This window comes from Somniosus microcephalus, chromosome 6 (assembly GCF_052327205.1).
Source record: "Somniosus microcephalus isolate GS21.2 chromosome 6, FLI_Smic_1.0, whole genome shotgun sequence".
In the NCBI taxonomy this organism is placed as follows: Eukaryota; Metazoa; Chordata; class Chondrichthyes; order Squaliformes; family Somniosidae; genus Somniosus; species Somniosus microcephalus.
The window spans coordinates 25,954,816-25,972,031 of record NC_140992.1 but is presented as its reverse complement, the minus strand read 5'-3'; the positions used below and the strand labels follow the sequence as shown (position 1 = coordinate 25,972,031).

Sequence of the window (17,216 nt, the reverse complement as noted above, 5' to 3'; positions counted from 1 at the left end):
GAGGGTTATAGGGCTGGAGGAGGTTACATAGATAGGGAAGGGTGAGGCCACGGAGGGATTTGAAAACAAGGATGAGAATTTTTAAATCAAGCCGTTGCTCAACCAAGAGCCAATGTAGGTCAGCGAGCACAGGGGTGATGGGTGAACGGGACTTGGTGTGAGATGGGATACAGCAGCAGAGTTTTGGATGAGCTTAAGTTTATGGAGGGTGGAATATGGGAGTCTGACCAGGAGTGCATTGGAATAGTCAAGTCTAGAGGTAACAAAGGCATTGATGAGGGTTTCAGCAGAAGATGAGCAGAGGCGGGGGCAGAGTCGGGCGATGATACGGAGGTGGAAGTAGGCAGTCTTAGTGATGGCATGGATATATGGTCGGAAGCTCATCTCTGGGTCAAATACGACACCAAGGTTGCAAACAGTCTGGTTCAGCCTCACACAGCTGTTAGGGAGAGGGATGGAGTTAGTGGCTACGGAACGGAGTTTGTGGCGAGGACTGAAGACAATGGCTTTAAAACATGCAAGTTTCACTGATATGTTAATACTTACAATTAGGAAGCAGGCACCCAGCAGAACCGCTTTCATCTTAACATCTAGATCCATGGGGAACTGGATCCCAAAGTTATCCGCACCTGTGAAAGCCTCTTTCAATAGTCCAGTCCACTGCTTTGAGATTTTGCCAATTGTTTCAGTTTCCTCAAGGTTTGTAATCTGTTACAAGATAATAAATGTTAAATGACTATTGGAGATGTCATTTGGCATGCCACTTACCCTAACGAGGGCATCACCTGGTAGATTTTCCAAGTCCTGAATATGAACATAAGAAATAGGAGCAGGTGTAGGCCATTCGGCCCCTCTAGCCTGCTCCACCATTCAATAAGATCATGGCTGATCAGCGACCTCAACTCCACTTTCCCACCCGATCCCCATATCCATTGATTCCCTTAGTATCCAAAAATCTATCAATCTCTGTCTTGAATATACTCACCGCCTGAGCATCCACTGCCCTCTGGGGTGGAGAATTCTAAAGATTCACAACCCTTTGAGTGAAGAAATTTCTCCTGATCTCAGTCCTAAATGTCCCACCCCTTATCCTGAGACTGTGACCCCCCTAGTTCTAGACTCTCCAGTCAGGGGAAACAGCCTCTCAGCATCTACCCTATCGAGCCCTCTAAGAATTTTAGACGTTTCAATGAGACCATCTCTCATTCTTCTAAACTTCAGAAAATATCGACCCATTCTACTCAATAGAATGAGACAAGGTACTTCATATGGTGCAAGCATGCAGTGGAAATCTGCGGGTCCATTGCCTGAACTTTCCAATATGGGCTTGCAAAATGCAAGGAACCTCTCTACATGGGAAAACTTAAAAAATTCTGCCTTTACATGTGAAAGTGAACATAAAATGGTATTCACTTTTAGTCGACTGATGTAAGATTGGAAGCTAATATTCCAGTTCACTAACCACCTCTGGCAGCAAAATGTCTAACCTGAGTGCTAATCTAACACTGCTGCAAACAAGAAAGAAAAAGCTTGTGTTCATATTGTGCCTTTCACATCTTTAGGATGTCCACAAAACACTTCCAAACCAACAAATCACTTTTGAAGTGTAGTTTCTGATACTACAGGAAACTCTTTTTTATCCGGCACCGACGGGACCGGCGTGGTGCCGGTTGATCAAAAAGTCTGGATTACAGACAGGTATACTTACTAAGGTACGAGAGCACCGTACACGGCCACAGATCCAGGCGACCCTGTTGCATGGCAACAGGCGCAGGAACCCCGGTTACACGGCCACAGATCCAGGCGTCCCTGTTGCATGGCAACAGGTGCAGGAACCCCGGTTACACCGCCACTAATATGAAGTAAAACTTACCTGAACCTACTCCTGAATTTTGCCGGTTAAGAGAGATTTCCGGTTATTTAGGTGCCGGTAAAAAGAGAGTTTCCTGTATCTAGACACACATGGTGGCCATTTCACACACAGCAAGGTCTCACAGACAAGTGAAACAATGACTAGTTGACCTGTTTTGACATTCTGTTGGTTGAGGGTACATGTTAGTCAGGACACTGGGAAAACTCCCAGCTCCCCTTCAGATAGTGGCACAAGATCTTTTATGTCCACCTGAATAGACAGAAGAGCTGAATTTAACCACCGCTCCCTCCTCACCCGCCCACCGCCCCCCCCCCATCCCGGCGGGAACAATATGAAGGTGGGGGAGGTAAGCTAGCCTTTCCGACACGCGCCTGCCGCAACACCATTTTTACTTGCCTGTCTTCAGGCATGGGAAGGCCACCTGTCCTAGAAGAGCGGGGCTAATTTAAATTACAGTGTCACGTTCCCATGACATCTCCAGGACACACGCGCCATTTTATCCGTGGGTCCTACTACGGTCCGCACGGTCTCCAGCCCAGCAGCGACACTGCCGACAGTTTGGAGCCAAGCCCAGGTAAGTCACTGATATATAATAAGGTTCCCCATGGGCCAGGAGGAGCAGGACTGCCCATGTCTCCACAAAACTGGTTACAACTTGGAAACCGATCAGGAAGGTGAAAAATGCAATAGGATAAAAAAAAGTACCAGGAAGTCAACATCGCTCATACAGCTGCAGACACAGCACGGGCCGGCAATCTTCAAAATAGGCTCTCTCTTCTCGTTTTGAATGGTGAATCTTGGCAGGCATGGGTGCCATGTTTGGATGACGTATCCAATTGGCTGACCAGGTGGTGCCATCACTTCCAACTGCGAAGAAAATGTACAATACGAAATTTATAATACCCACATTATGGTCATTATTATGAACAACAAGCATCACCAGAGGAATCCATCAAAGCCAGTGTAACCTGGGGAAGGGACCAAGCGTGGGACAACATGCTTCAGTTTTGAGTGATATACCCATCACTTTTTACCTAACAACAACAATAGAAAAGGTGAGAGAAACAGAAAGAGAGAAAGAGAGAAAAGAGAAACTGAGAGAGAGAAACTGAGAGAAAGAGAAACTGAGAGAGAAACTGAGAGAAAGAGAAACTGAGAGAAAGAGAAACTGAGAGAAAGAGAGCGAACAAGAGAGAAAGATCGTGTTGACGTGGGAAGGGGGTACACAATTTATAAAACATTTTTAAACTTTCCCTCATATCTGTTAGGTTGACTCATCTTGTTACATACCTTGGTCTTTAAAAAGGCACAGGAAGAAATAAATCAATAAAGGAACATGTGTCAGAGACACACAGAGTGGGGAGTAAACAAGAAGGAGAAGCTTACACAAAGTGGAAGACAGAAAAGCGTGCAATAGAATTGGAGACAGAGAGATGACAACAAGAGAAACTATGTAAGGTACAGGGAAAGAAAGAGACAGACAGACAGACTAGAAGACAACAACCTGCTTTTTTAAAAATGCTTTTAGTATAACAAAAGTTCCAAGACATTTCACATGGAAATAAGAAAGAAAAAGAGTTGCATTCATTTAGCGCCTTTCACGACTCAGGATGTCCCAAAGCGCTTTACAGTACTTTTTGAAGTGTGGTGTGGAGATGCCAGAGTTGGACTGGGGTGGACAAATGTAAGAAGTCACACAACACCAGGTTATAGTCCAACAGCTTTATTTGAAATCACAAGCTTTCGGATCTCTCTACACAGATGCGGCCGGCCCTGCTGTGGTTTCCAGCCAAAAAAAATGTTTTTTGTCTGTTTTTTTGTTTTGCATACAGACCCCAGCATCTGCAATATTTGACCCCTTGTGACCCCACCTCATTGTTCTTTGATGTAATGTTTCCCTGACTGACCTGTTTGGACACCATTCACACCTTTGATTGCTGTGATTATCTCTCTGCCGAGGTGTGATAAATGGCAGTTGGAAAGGTTACCTGTAAACATCTGACATGATTCTCTGGCTATATAAGCTGTGTCTTTATGCATTTCTCCACTTCACCTGTAGAAGGAGCAGCGCTCCGAAAGCTTGTGATTTCAAATAAAGCTGTTGGACTATAACCTGGTGTTGTGTGACTTCTTATTTTTGAAGTGTAGTCACTTGTGATGTAGGAAATGTGGCAGACAATTTGCACACAGTAAGCTCCCACAAACAGCAATGTGATAATGACCAGATAATCGGTGTTAGTGATGTTGATTGTGGGCTAAATATTGGCCAGAACACCAGGGATAACTCCCCTGCTCGTCTTCAAAATAGTGCCATGGGATCTTTTACGTCCACCTGAGAGAGCAGACGGGGCCTCAGTTTAATGTCTCATCTGAAGGACGGCACCTCCGACAGTGCAGCGCTCCCTCAGTACTGCACTGGAGTGTCAGCGTAGATGTGATCAAGTCTAACAGAAGCTGAGCCATGGAGGGACAAAGTAGGAGGAGTGACTGAAAGCCTGGTTGAACAGATGGGTTTTGATAAGATTTGAAATAGGAGAGAAGTAGTGAGGCAAAAGGGCTAGGGATGAAGTTGCAGGGAGAGGGGCCAAGGTGGTTTAAGGCTTTGCCACCAGCGAGGGAGAAAAAGGTCCAAACAGAAAAGTTGAAGCAAGTATAAAATGGGGCAGAAGCAGACACAGCTTCAAGAGAAGACTTTCAAAACTGGTCACTAACCTCCTGCAAACAGCATGGGCAGCAGCAGCCAGCACATCTCAAGGGTCGGTACAAACTCATTATTTCTTGTCCTATGCTGTCAATAATCTTCATGTCAAAGGAACGCATATTTCCACAGCAATTCCGATTGCAGCAGTCATTCTCTTCAGCAGCAAAGTAGATCTGTTGGCCGAGACTGTTCTTGATTTGAAATTTGTTGTTGGTCTCAAATCCAGTTAAGACTAAAGTAAACAGAATGGCAGAAACAGTGATACATTAGTGGGAAAATGTGTCAACTTCGAAGCGTACTAGTGTGCCAATGATAGAGATTTTAAGTTGAGGAACCTAGGTGAAAGCACAAAGCCCACAGTGCAGGACAAAGCCTAGTATGAATCATGTAATGGTGAGGTGACATCATTTCAAAAGCCTGTAGATTTTAGCAGGAAGGATGAAAGGCGGAGGGAAAGAGTTCATGATTCATTATTATCAGGATGATTCCAGGGATGAGAAACTGCAGTTCGGAGGAGAGGCTTGAGATACTGTAACCATTTCCACTGAAGCAGAAAATGCTAAAAGGAGATTCCATCAAGTTTTTTTTTAAATTATGAAGGGTTTTGATAGGGTGGATAAAGACCAATTCCTCTGGTTGGGGATTCAATGACGTAAGGTCATCAATTTAAAATGTTGACTAAGAGTGAGAAGGTACGAGAAATGTCTCTATGCAGAGATGTGTTAAAGTACGGAATGCTGTGCTGCAGGGATTACAGGAAACTTTCGATTAACCGGCCCCATAATAACCGGAAATGTCGGTTAACCGGCAAAATTCAGGAGTCGGTTTCAGCTAACTTTTATAACTTTTATTACTTGCACAGCAACAAATTGAGGAAGGCAAGGGTTTGGCTGCAGCTGTTGCTAAGCTACAGAGACGCTTGCAACTTGTGGACGTTCTTCTGAAGCTAAGCAACAGGGTTTGTTGCTTTATACGGAGCTCTAAGGTCCGTATCTTTTACTATCGCATTCGGTTATCCGGAATTGTTGCTGAACCGGCACCACGTCGGTCCCGTCCGTGCCGGATACCAGAAAGTTTCCTGTAGTTGAGGCAGAGACCACTGAAGGGGCAAGTGGATCAACATTTGAAACAGTGGAAGGTAGAGGGCCATGTGTGGAGAGCAGGTCAGTGGCATTAGTTTTGGACTGGTCGCGCAAAGAGCTGGCACAGACATGGTGGACCAACTGACCTCCTTCAATGCTGTAACCCTCGACGTTTCTGTTGCGGGTTAATTGGAGCTCTTTCATAAGCACAAAACTGCTATATTACAGGCAGCACGGGCATGAAGAATGTAGAAAAGATGTTCCCACGAGTGAAAAAGATATCCATAATGTATGGACAGCTATTCTACAGCAGTTTTCTGAAACACATTCTGAAGGGATAACATAGTCCAGGCAATCAAGGGACAAACAGTTGGAGTTAGAGATCCCAAAGCCTCTGTGTTACCAACTGCTGTGGCAATTACATCAGAGTCGCCTCGAGTCACAAACACTGCCCCCCTATAGAGATTAGCCTGAGCTCTTTTTTGAATTTTACTTGTGAGTGAGATTGTATTGGGCTACTCCAAGTATGGCCCTCTATTGTAGAACTACGAGCTCTGCCCTACACATTTGGAAGACAAACTCTGTCTATATGTTAGAACTGGAAGCTCTGTCCTACATGTTAGAAATACAAATTCTGCCTATATGTTAGATTTTGAAGCTCTTCCCTATATGTTAGAACTACAAGCTCTGCCTATATATTAGAACTGGGGTGCTGCTCTATATTAGAACTCGATCAAGCATGGAGCACACAGAAAACTAATCATCCTGTGTAGAAAAAACAGGCCATTGGGGTTTATTGATCACTGTAAATACTTTATATAAAAACTCGAAATGTAGGAGGGCTTGTAGTTCTAACATAGAGGGCAATACTTGAAGTTGTATAGCATGATCTCACCCGTAAGCCAAACATGAATTGGAGGCAAATGAAAAGAAAATTGGGTGGGGTATAAAGCGGTCTTACGATTCGCTATCGCCTGTTTTGTGCTATCGCCCAAGACTGATTACAGCCCGGTGTTTTATCCCTACAACAACTTACCTTCCAACAGCTCCACCTGCTGATGAACCAGAAGCTGGTCTATCTGTGGCAGAAACAGAACATTATTTTTCTTTGTAAAAACAAAATGAAAGAGAAAACTATACTGTAGCGAATAGGAGGGTAGTAACAAATGATGATCAATCATTTTATCTTGTAACTCAGAACAACCTGAATCAGGCAACTTTGACCATTTGGGGACATTTGGAGCCGTTTGTGTTGAAACATCCCTATAAATACATGGGTAGGAATTATGATTAATGCTGTTCTCATCTAAATGCTTAATATGCTTGTACCAAATTCGTGTCTCTGTCATATAAGTTAGGTGTTAAACAGCTGAGAGCAGCACCGCTCATAGGGGGTGCTTTTTTGCTAAGGGTTGATCCCTTTACGCCATTTTCCCCGGGTTTCCGCAGCTCTTCCGCCAAAGGATCGGGAGAATCCTCGTGGAAATTGGTTGTAACCTTTGGTTGACTCTAACTGCAAACTCTAGCAGGGTCAACGCTTGCGGGCACCAGCAGGCACAACCTTGGCATAACTGCTGGTGTCGCAGTCCACAGATTTTCATGGCCTGCATTGTCTGGGATCCAATTCTGTGCCTCGTTTCATTCTTGCCAGTATAGTGGATGATATCTGATCACCTGTGAACTTTTGTTTGTTCAGCTGGGTATCTGATATGTGAAGAAACCCAACACGGTGGGGTTGATTTTCTGCCAGCCGTCAGGCGGCTTTCCAGGCGGCCGAAAATCGGCGAAAAAGCAGGCCGGGACCCCCCCCGCCTGATTCCCCGCCCCGTCCGACTTTCGGACCGCCGTTTCTACACGACCCGCCTCAGTCCCGGCCGCCGCTGGCGGGACTGGTTGTCGGAGCAGTAATGAGCAATTATCTCCTTGTTGAGGTAGATTTTCCAGGGCCGTTGCGACTTTGGGGCTTTCCCCACATCAAACACGCCTGCGGGGAACCCTGCTGATGAGAGCTGGCATGAAAACAGTTGGCTTGCTTGCTTGCAGCTGCAGGTCAATGAGGGCTGAAGAGATTTAAAGAGGCAGCATTTGCAGGCTGCAGGACCTTGTTGATGAAGGCTTGGGGGAACTTTTTGAAGGCTTAGGACCAGCTGTAGAAAGTTGGAGCCTCACACACTTCTCCAGTGTGAGCTCCTGGGAAGCCCCTCTCACCACCCTAACTCAGCACCTCCTCAACGGAGGCATCTACCAGAAGCATGGGAGGCCTTTGGTACCTTCCCTTCCTGGCATTAGAGGATCTCCAACAGCAGAGGCGGCAGCAGCAGAACCAGGAACAGCAGGATGAGCACCAGGAGCACCAGGCTGCTGCTCACTCACCTGAAGCTGCACAGGCCAGAAGGGGCCAGCGCTGGGAAGTGGCTTGAGAGCACCTTGCTGCGCTTCAGGGGGCCATGGGGACCCGTTTCTGCACTGGCAGTCCTACTCAGGACTTCCATGAAGATCTGGTTTCTCTGTTCAACAGATGGCCAACGCTCCTCAAGAGATGTCATTCTCTTATGAGCACTCACCATGTTTTCCGTACCCTGGCGAGTTATCTCCTGCATGGAGGTTGCCAACCTTTCCATGGTGATGCGTTCATGCGCCAATGACTCCACAAAGGCTCTGCTCATGGTCGCTATGGACTCCTCCATTCGCTCCACACTCGCAGCGACCCTGGAGACAAAACCTGCCAGAGACTCCTGCATCTGTGCATGGAGATCCATCACCTCTTCTCTTGCAGATGGACCCAGAGGCAGAGGGTCGACATGCAGCGCAGCTGAGCTGAGCTGGCAGAGTCCTGCGCCCTCCGACGAGGACTCTCCACTGCTGTCCCCGTCTCCAGAATCTGCTGAGGCTCACTTGTGAGCTGCGAAACACCAGGTGACAACACTACTCTATGTCCCGAAGGTCCCCCCGAGGTGTGAGTGTCTGCGCTGGTGCTGGGTGCGCTTACTTCTGCTGACGCTGCGCCCTCAGAGGTTGGAGCTTCCTCTGAGGAGTCTGGCTGCACAGCCTCTTCCTCCTCCACAGTGAGGACGGGGGCTCTGGATGGTACTGTGGGGGAGTAAAGGAAGGAGTTAGAGATGTAATGCCAAGGTTCTTCTGGTGACTCCCAGCGAGTTGGCATCTTCTGACACCTGCATCCATGCAGCATTGGTCTCAGTGGGAGGCCTCTTCCTCCCTGACCTAGGGAAGAGGGCCTCCCTGTGGGCCCTTACCCCATCCAATAATGCCTGCAGTGAAGCCTCATCGAATTTGAAGGCAGCTCGGGGTCTGGCACTGGCCACAGCTGCTGCAGGCTCCTCTGCCATCCTGTATGGTTCATTTGGAAGCCTTCAGAGGATGCAGTGCTTGCTATGGACCTTGAAAGCACCATGAATGATGACATCATACTGTGGGGATTTCTGACTGGAATTGGACAATTAGCAAGGCTTCCCATATGCTGGGAATTAATTGGCCACTTGAGGGAAAATTGCATGGAGCTGGCTGATACTTTTTTAATGTGTGTCAGAAACCCTACATTCGGGGAAACCCGACCATTTCCCACACAAGCCGAAAATCGGGGCCAGTGTCTTTAAACCAGACTACCGAGAAATCCATTTAAGTAGACTTGCTGTTTGCCTGATATGGAGTGTGCACTCGTTCCCTATAGGGAGGCACTGCAGTTACCTAAACACAGTGGGGGAAAATTGGCTCGTGCCCCCTTTGGGGCGATAACGGGAGGCGCAAAGCAACCACATTTTTCCCCCACAGAGCCTTAAGTAAATGCTTGCACAGAACCCCAAGTGTGTGTAGTGATAATGCTGGAGTTTAACTTTAATCTAGTCAGTGACTACACATCTAACTTTCGATGAGGTCTGGACAGTGGAACGAATGCATTAACATCATTTTATGGTCAAGTGGTGGTTTGCGCTGTGCAGTGTGCCAGGTCCTTAGTTCCAGCAGTCCGATAGGATTATTTTCCCTCCCTAAACCTCTCTGGCTCTCTACCTCTCTCTCCTCCTTTAAGACACTCCATAAAACCTACCTCTTCGACCAAGGTTTTGGTCACTTGTATCTCGTTATGTGGCTCGGTGTCAAATTTTGTCCGATTAATGCCCCTGTGAAGCATCTTGGGACTTTTTCCAATGTTATAAAGGCGCTATTTAAATGCAAGTTGTTGCTGTTGTTGTTATTCTTTACAGTCTTTCAGAAAGCCTTAGTTTTGAGATCCATAAGCTACAGTTTCAGCTTAGATTAACTGTAGCCCGGAAATTACTGTTTGTGATATTAGCAGCCAAACACTCAAGTGTGTTTGTGCAGCAATGATTTACTTGAATGATATCAGAAATGGGAGGCTATAGTTATGAAGGATTGAAATGTTAGAGCTTTTTTCATTGGAACAAAGAAGGTTAAGAAGAAGGATCCCTTAAATGTTTGCAAAATTATGAGGGGGTAAATATTGAAAGATTGTTCCCACTGTTTGGGGAATCGATAGCAAGGGGGAAATAGACTACATGATAAATAGTTTGTATATACCGGTTAGGTAAATCCCATCAGTTGTGATAAGCATGGGATAACAGGGCCTTCAACTTCTCCAATAATACTCCAAATATGGCTATGTACATAGAGCAGAGTATAATTAATAACAACCATCAAACAATGATACAAGTCAGCAACTGTAACAGCACTTTGCCTTCTGCCTCAGTCTCCCTCCAAGGAACCTTTTAGATTTTACTTTATAAATCCCCCGCTTCCTCAGAGGTGATAAGAACCAGAGCTCGACCTTCCCACAGCCCAGTCCCTCAGGATTGTTAGATCGTGACTTAATGGTATTAACTTAGGCTCTATGCCCATTTTTTAAATTAATGGCAAATACATCTGCTGAACTTTCAATATCAAGGTTATCCATTGCCTGGGCATACACAAGAGTTGATCAAATCACACTGACACTTCAGTCACATCTTAAAGGTGGCCTAAAAGAACTAAACACATCACTTGTGCTAACCGAACAAAAGTTCCTGCTTGTTCAACAAAGTAATGCACACTTTGTTTAGGAAGATATCATCAAACTTTTCATTTACCTGTGTAAGATACTCCAGGCTTGGTGGACAATTTGGGAAACCTACTGGCACTTGTATCATCTGAACAGCACCCGCTTCTTTTACTCCTGGAGGAACTTGAGGGCCAGAGGCCCCAGGCGGATGGGCTCCAGGTGGATAGGCCCCAGGCGGATGGGCTCCAGGAGGATAGGCCCCAGGCGGATGGGCTCCAGGAGGATAGGCCCCAGGCGGATGGGCCCCAGGAGGATAGGCCCCAGGAGGATAATTTTGCTGAGGATCAACTCCTAAAAACATAACAGTTAAAAACAAACAACATATGTGAGCGTCTTTACAAATCAAATCTTACCACATCTAATAGAATCATCTATTGACCACAAAAGCAGTCTTATTAATCCATCAAACACTCAATTTGTGACTAAAACGAAATAATTTAATATTAATGGATAAAAGGATATCTTTGAAAAACTTCAGTGAGATGACAGCAGTGAATAGTGTGGAATGCTTTTATTATTTAGAACGTTAGTAAATCTCTAGAGATTGCACTTTGGCCTGACCAGCCCTGTGGGAACGGCGTGGGCTCGGGCCGGGCGCCAGTTTAACACCCAACCCAATTTTACACTCCATTGATTTCAGTCCTGGAGGTCCTCATACATGAAACACAAAATGTTAGCATGCAGGTACAGCAAGTAATTAGGAAGGCAAATGGAAAGTTGGCCTTTATTGCAAGGGGGATGGAGTATAAAAGTAGGGAAGTCTTGCTACGACTGTACAGGACGCTGGTGAGACCACACTTGGAGTACTGCGTACAGTTTTGGTCTCCTTATTTAAGGAGGGATATACTTGCATTGGAGGCAGTTCAGAGAAGGTTCACGAGGTTGATTCCTGAGATGAAGGGGTTGTCTTATGAAGAAAGGTTGAGCAGGTTGGGCCTATTATCAATGGAGTTTAAAAGAATGAGAGGGGATCTCATTGAAACATATAGGGGGAAAAATTGGGTATCGCCCATTTTGGGGCGCTAATATCGGCCGGGAGCAAAGTTTAGCGCCCGGCACTAATAATCAGCTCCGACTGCAAAATTCGCCTCTATCGCCCCTGGAGGTGATTTGAGTGCTAAATCAGGCGCTACACACCTGTCTTAAGGCGCAAACGTCAGGGAGCGAGGCGCTACCTCAGAACGCTACCGAAGCTCAGGCGATGCCAGTTACCATGGAAGCCAGACAGACTGGCGCTGTCCAGTTTTTAAAGGGGAGGGGCCATCTTGCTGGCCAGCCGCACCCTGCTCATTGCAGCCTTGAATCTCGGCCTGGAGAGGCCTCAAAAGCAATTGTGTTGGACGCACGAATGGCTAGGCCCAGGGAAAGAGCTCGGCGCTTAGGAACCTCAAAAGTGCTGCTGAGGGCCAAAACTCTGTAGGACAGCGTTAAAACCGAACATTTTGCTGACAAGAAAAGGCAGGAAGCGCCCGCCTTTAAACAGCATTCCCCCAGCCCGTTCCTGACTTGAAAACGTTCCCCTCTACCTGTCATACCTAGCAGCAGGCGCTAAGGCAGGGGGCGCGACTCAATGTCCGGTCTGGGGCGCTACCGGGGCGTTGCACGCTTGACTGACATCACCTTCTGTGGGCGCAGGAGATCGTGGTGGTAGTGTTTAGTGCCACCGCAAAATGACTGGTCAATTTCGCGAGTGGCGCTAAAATCGCCATGCTCGGGCGCTAAGTTCCTAGCGCCCTGTTAGCGCCCCCCCCCCGGAGGCGCTAAGCAACCGAATTTCTCCCCCATAAGATTCTGAGGGGGCTTGACAGGATAGGTGCAGGGAGGGTGTTTCCCCTTGTGGGGGAATCTAGAACTAGGGGGCATAGTTTCAAAATAAGGGGTCGCCCATTTAAAATGGAGATGAGGAGGAATTTCTTCTCTCAGAGGGTCGTGAATCTTTGGAATTCTCTACCCCAGAGAGCTGTGGAGGCGGAGTCATTGAATATATTCAAGGCGGAGATAGACATATATTTGAGCTACAGGGGAGTCGAGGGTTATGGGGAGCGGGCAGGGAAGTAGAGTTGAGGCCAAGATCAGATCAGCCATGATCTTATTGAATGGCGGAGCAGGGTCGAGGGGCCAAATGGCCGACTCCTGCTCCTATTTCTTATGTTCTTATTCCCGTCTGGCGGGTTTTGTTAAAATCAGGGCTAATATCTCTCATAATAATTAGCCCATAATTCACCGTAAATGTTTAAATAGCCCCCACTTTTCCTCATTCCCTTTAGGCTACCTTCTGCTTTGCCCATTCCCTTAATCTGTGGGAGGTCAGACAAGTTGCTCTCAAACCTTACTATTTGAGCTGACCAGTGGCAGCTATGTAAACATGGCATAATCTTCTGACCTTTGCCTCCCTCCCTCCCTCCCTGTGGGAAATGTTTTTTCTGTACTCTTCCTTAATAAAGAAAGACCTCCCCCTCCACACCTGAGTTCCAGTTGAAGTAGGAACACAGCACGCAGGGGATTATGGGAGAAAGCCATACTACACCTCTCCGACATCCACGTTGGCCATGGGAAGACATATGCACAGAAGCAAATATTACATTGCGATCCAGTCTGCCATTTTTTTGCAACAAGCTCTTAATAAGTCACTTTATTTATAGTACAAGAGATCATTAGTGATGCAATATTATTGTACACCTAACGGTGTCTTTTGCCCATTTTTACTTAGAGCTAGTAAAAGGATTTCTCAAACATTTTACCTCAAAGCTGATGCCCCTTTAAGTAGTAAACATGAATAGCAGTGAAAACAAAGAGCCCAAAATGTCAAGACAACTAGTACAGAACAACTGCACTTTTCCTGTTGCTCACACATATTTCAAAATACGTTTTGTGTCAACTAGCTTCATTTTAATTAGCACTGAATGTTTGTGCTGAAGCAGAAGCATTTTCAGTTTTCTAACCCACGGTCAGCATTAGGCATTCTTAAATCGGGGACAGGATATGTTAGGTACAGAATAGAGCTCTCTCTAATAAGATAGCAAAATACTGCAGATGCTGGAAATCCGAAATAACAACAGAAAATGCTGGAAAAACTCAGCAGGCCAGGCAACATCCGTGGAGAGAGAAATAGAGTCAACGTTTCAGGTCGAAACCCTTTGTCAAGAGCTCTCTCTACTCTGCCTTAGCGCCCCCCCCTCTCCCATTTTAGGAATTAATGATCAATGTGTATGTATGTAGCCACTTTTTCTGGTGTGCTTGTGCCACAGGCTCCCTGTGAATGGATCTCTTTGGATGGATGAGTAAAGATGGGCCGAATAGCCTTCCTCGTCGGTAATTATCTTTTGACCATGTGCTTATCCACTTCCACTGTGATCACCTGGTTAGTGGTTGTTGACCATCAGAATGGAGCACCACCATCTGCTGGACGGTACAAGTTAGGTCAAGTAACGTTCCTAGACTTCAAATTACAAGCTTTCATCTCGAGTTACTCTTGTTGCATTATGCACTGAGCACCGTATATTGCAATCACGTCTTTTACGACTGATCTAGAGCTTGCCGCAAACTATAGATGCAAGGGGAAAAAATGCGCATGAGAATGTCAGCTGTGACCTGTTACTGCAGCTCTGATAAGGTTCCTTCTAACTGAACCAGTTTATCATGGTCCCGCACGTGGGTGGTACACAGTATCCATTTCTGAGGTGATTTCCACTTCACACCATTTAATTCACCACATACACAATTGTTACTTAATGTCCTCTGGAATGCAGTAATCACAAGCAATTATGTAATCGTAGCCATAGAAACTTAGCTTAGCATTGGCAGTTCATTTAATGGAAATTAAGAAAGGTTAGTTGCAAAGGTTTTACTAAAAACACAGAAGGACAGTCCAATAGAAATTCTATAATGAGGTTAAGTAGGAAAAGCAACCAACCCTCTCGCAGATCTGACACTGACACAGGGGTTGTGGCCAGTTCACCATGAGAAAGCAACGTCTTTACTCTAGTTCAGTCTGAATTTAATGGCTCTTAATGTACATTGTATCAGGCAGGTGGGTCAACAACACTTAGAATCATGGAATGGTTACAGCACAGGAGGTCGTCATTCAGCCCGCCAAGCCCGTGCCGGCTCTCTGCAAGGGCACTTCAGTTCGTCCCACCACCACTTGCACCGGGTAACAGGAACAGAACAAACACCCAAATGGCAAAGTGAAAGCCACTTCAGAATCACACAGAATATAAATTTACACAGCAGAAATCAAACAGAAAGAAATAGCAGCACTAGATTAGCAGTGGTGTTTATCCAGAGTGCTGAGAGACTAGAAACATAGAACATAGAAAACATAGAAAAATAGGAGCAGGAGTCGGCCATTCGGCCCTTCGAGCCTGCTCCGTCATTCAATATGATCATGGCTGATCCTCTATCTCAATACCATATTCCCGCTCTCTCCCCAATAGAAACATAGAAAAATAGGAGCAGGACTACATTACAAGGGGGTCAGTGAACACTGGGCAAGTACCTGGTAGATTGGAAACAGCCTAATGTGGTGGGCTGCATAAAGGCTGTATATAGTGACACCACTATTCCCGGTCCGTCCCGCCTCCAACTCATTGGCTGACACAGTGGTGTCAATAGCCAGTCCGAATGTGGGTGCCCATATTCAAAAAAGGTGACAAAATAGGCACAGGCAACTGTAGGCCTCTTAGTCTTCCTTCCATTCAATGTGGGATAATGGAATCAAATGTCAGGCGTAAACTCGAGGATTGTCCAAACAATCATCTAGTAAATAGCAGTCAGCATGGATTCAGAAGGGGAAGATCCTGCCGGACCAATCTCCTCAATGTATTTCAGGAAGGGACAACCCAGGTGGACTGCGGCAAGTCCTATGACCTGGTGTATCTTGACTTTGAAAAGGCTTTTGCTCAAATTCCACGTGAAATGCTATTAACTAAACTGTAAGATGTAGCAATTCAGGGTAAACCCTGGGAATGGAGTAGAAACAGGCTGAAGGGTGGGAAACATTGAGGCCTTGCTAAGAGAGTTATGTCATAGTGGGGCAAAGTGGAGTACCTCAGGGGTTGGTGCTGGGACCACTACTGTTTCTAATTTACCTGGATTCAGAAACTCAATGCAAAATGGTTAAATCCAAAGATACTAAATAAGATGGGGCAGTGGAATCAGAAGAGGCAATTCAGAAATTACAGAAAGAGTTGAACAAAATGGGCCGGATTTTCCGATCGGAGGCTTCCTGCGTGCGGAAAAAATCTGCGCACTTACCTGCTGGCTCCGTAGGTCCTGACACTTCCGATCCTGGGCCTCTTCTGGTCCGCGTGCGCAGAGGCCCAGGTATCACAGGGGTGCAGGCGGTTCGCAAGCATCCCTGGGATCACGTGGGCCATGGGGAACCAATCAAAGAAGGGAATCCCCCTGCACACTTTTGACAGGTCTCGCCGCGTAGACTTGTCAAACGTATGAATAGGGATCACTTAAAAACACACTAAAACATTAAATAATTTTTTTTTAAATCACATTTAAAATTAGTTAAAATTACATTAGATTAAATATTTTAAACAAAAATGTAATTTTTGAAAAAAATAATTTGTTTTTTTACGGGGCTAAAAATAAACTTACCTTTTTTTAAAAATGTATTAAAAAGTTATAAATGAGTGAAAATTGTTTTTTTTTACTTATTAAAACTTTTTGCTGGTAAGATTTTTAAAGGTTTTCAGCGGGCGGAGGTTCTGCAGAAAGTGGAACTCTCCACCCGCGGGGGCCCATCTCCAGGGCAGGCGGATGATCAGAAACCGGCACTTGCGAGGCCCCTACGAGTGCGTACACACCTTGTACACACCCGTGGGGGACGGAAAATACAGGCCAATATGTAACTGGGCAGACAATGGCAGAGAAAGTTAATGCTACACATAGGAAGGAAAAAAAGATGACAAGTATACTCCATGAATGTTGTTCTAATAGCCAAGGATAAAGCTGAAAGAGACCTAGGAGTCTTAGTTGACTCAACACTAAACATGTCCAACCAATGCAGAGCGACAATCAACAAAGCCAATAGGACGTTGAATGACGTAGCCAAAATAATAGAATCTAAGTCAGAAGAAGTTGTGATCAAACTGTATGGTGTTTTGTTTGGACCACACCTTAACTACTGTGTCCACTTCTGGTTTCCAAGAAAGGAGATACTCAAGCACGAGAGGCAGTGCAGAGAAAAGCCATGAGGCTAATCCTTTATGCTGGAGGAAATAAGGAAAGACTGGAAAAATTGAGCTCTTCATCCTAGAATGTAGTGAAGATGGTTAACGTATAGACAAAGTTAACCCGGAATTTTATTTTAAATTAAACTGCACGAATAGGACAAGGGGACACTGGCTCAAAATAGTAAAAGGTAATTTTAGGACTGATATCAGAAAATTCATCACACTGAGAGTGATCAATATGTGAATTGGACTTTCAGATAGAGTACTGGGAGCAAAAGCCCTGGAATCATTTGATGCTACA

The 17,216-nt window shown here is 45.7% G+C and overlaps 1 protein-coding gene across 2 annotated transcripts in view; it reads right to left on the bottom strand.

The window, feature by feature from the left end:
* LOC147115544 (phospholipid scramblase 1) overlaps window positions 1-17,216 on the bottom strand; it is a 123,211-nt gene that overhangs the window by 10,635 nt on the left and 95,360 nt on the right. For both annotated transcript variants that reach the window (XM_085989857.1, XM_085989856.1), the window contains 5 exons: window positions 10,756-11,018; window positions 6,693-6,735; window positions 4,586-4,806; window positions 2,579-2,740; window positions 547-708 (listed from right to left, as the gene is read on the bottom strand). In XM_085989857.1, coding sequence (XP_085845983.1) covers window positions 547-708; window positions 2,579-2,740; window positions 4,586-4,806; window positions 6,693-6,735; window positions 10,756-11,018 — 851 coding nt within the window. The remainder of the gene's footprint in view (window positions 1-546; window positions 709-2,578; window positions 2,741-4,585; window positions 4,807-6,692; window positions 6,736-10,755; window positions 11,019-17,216) is intronic.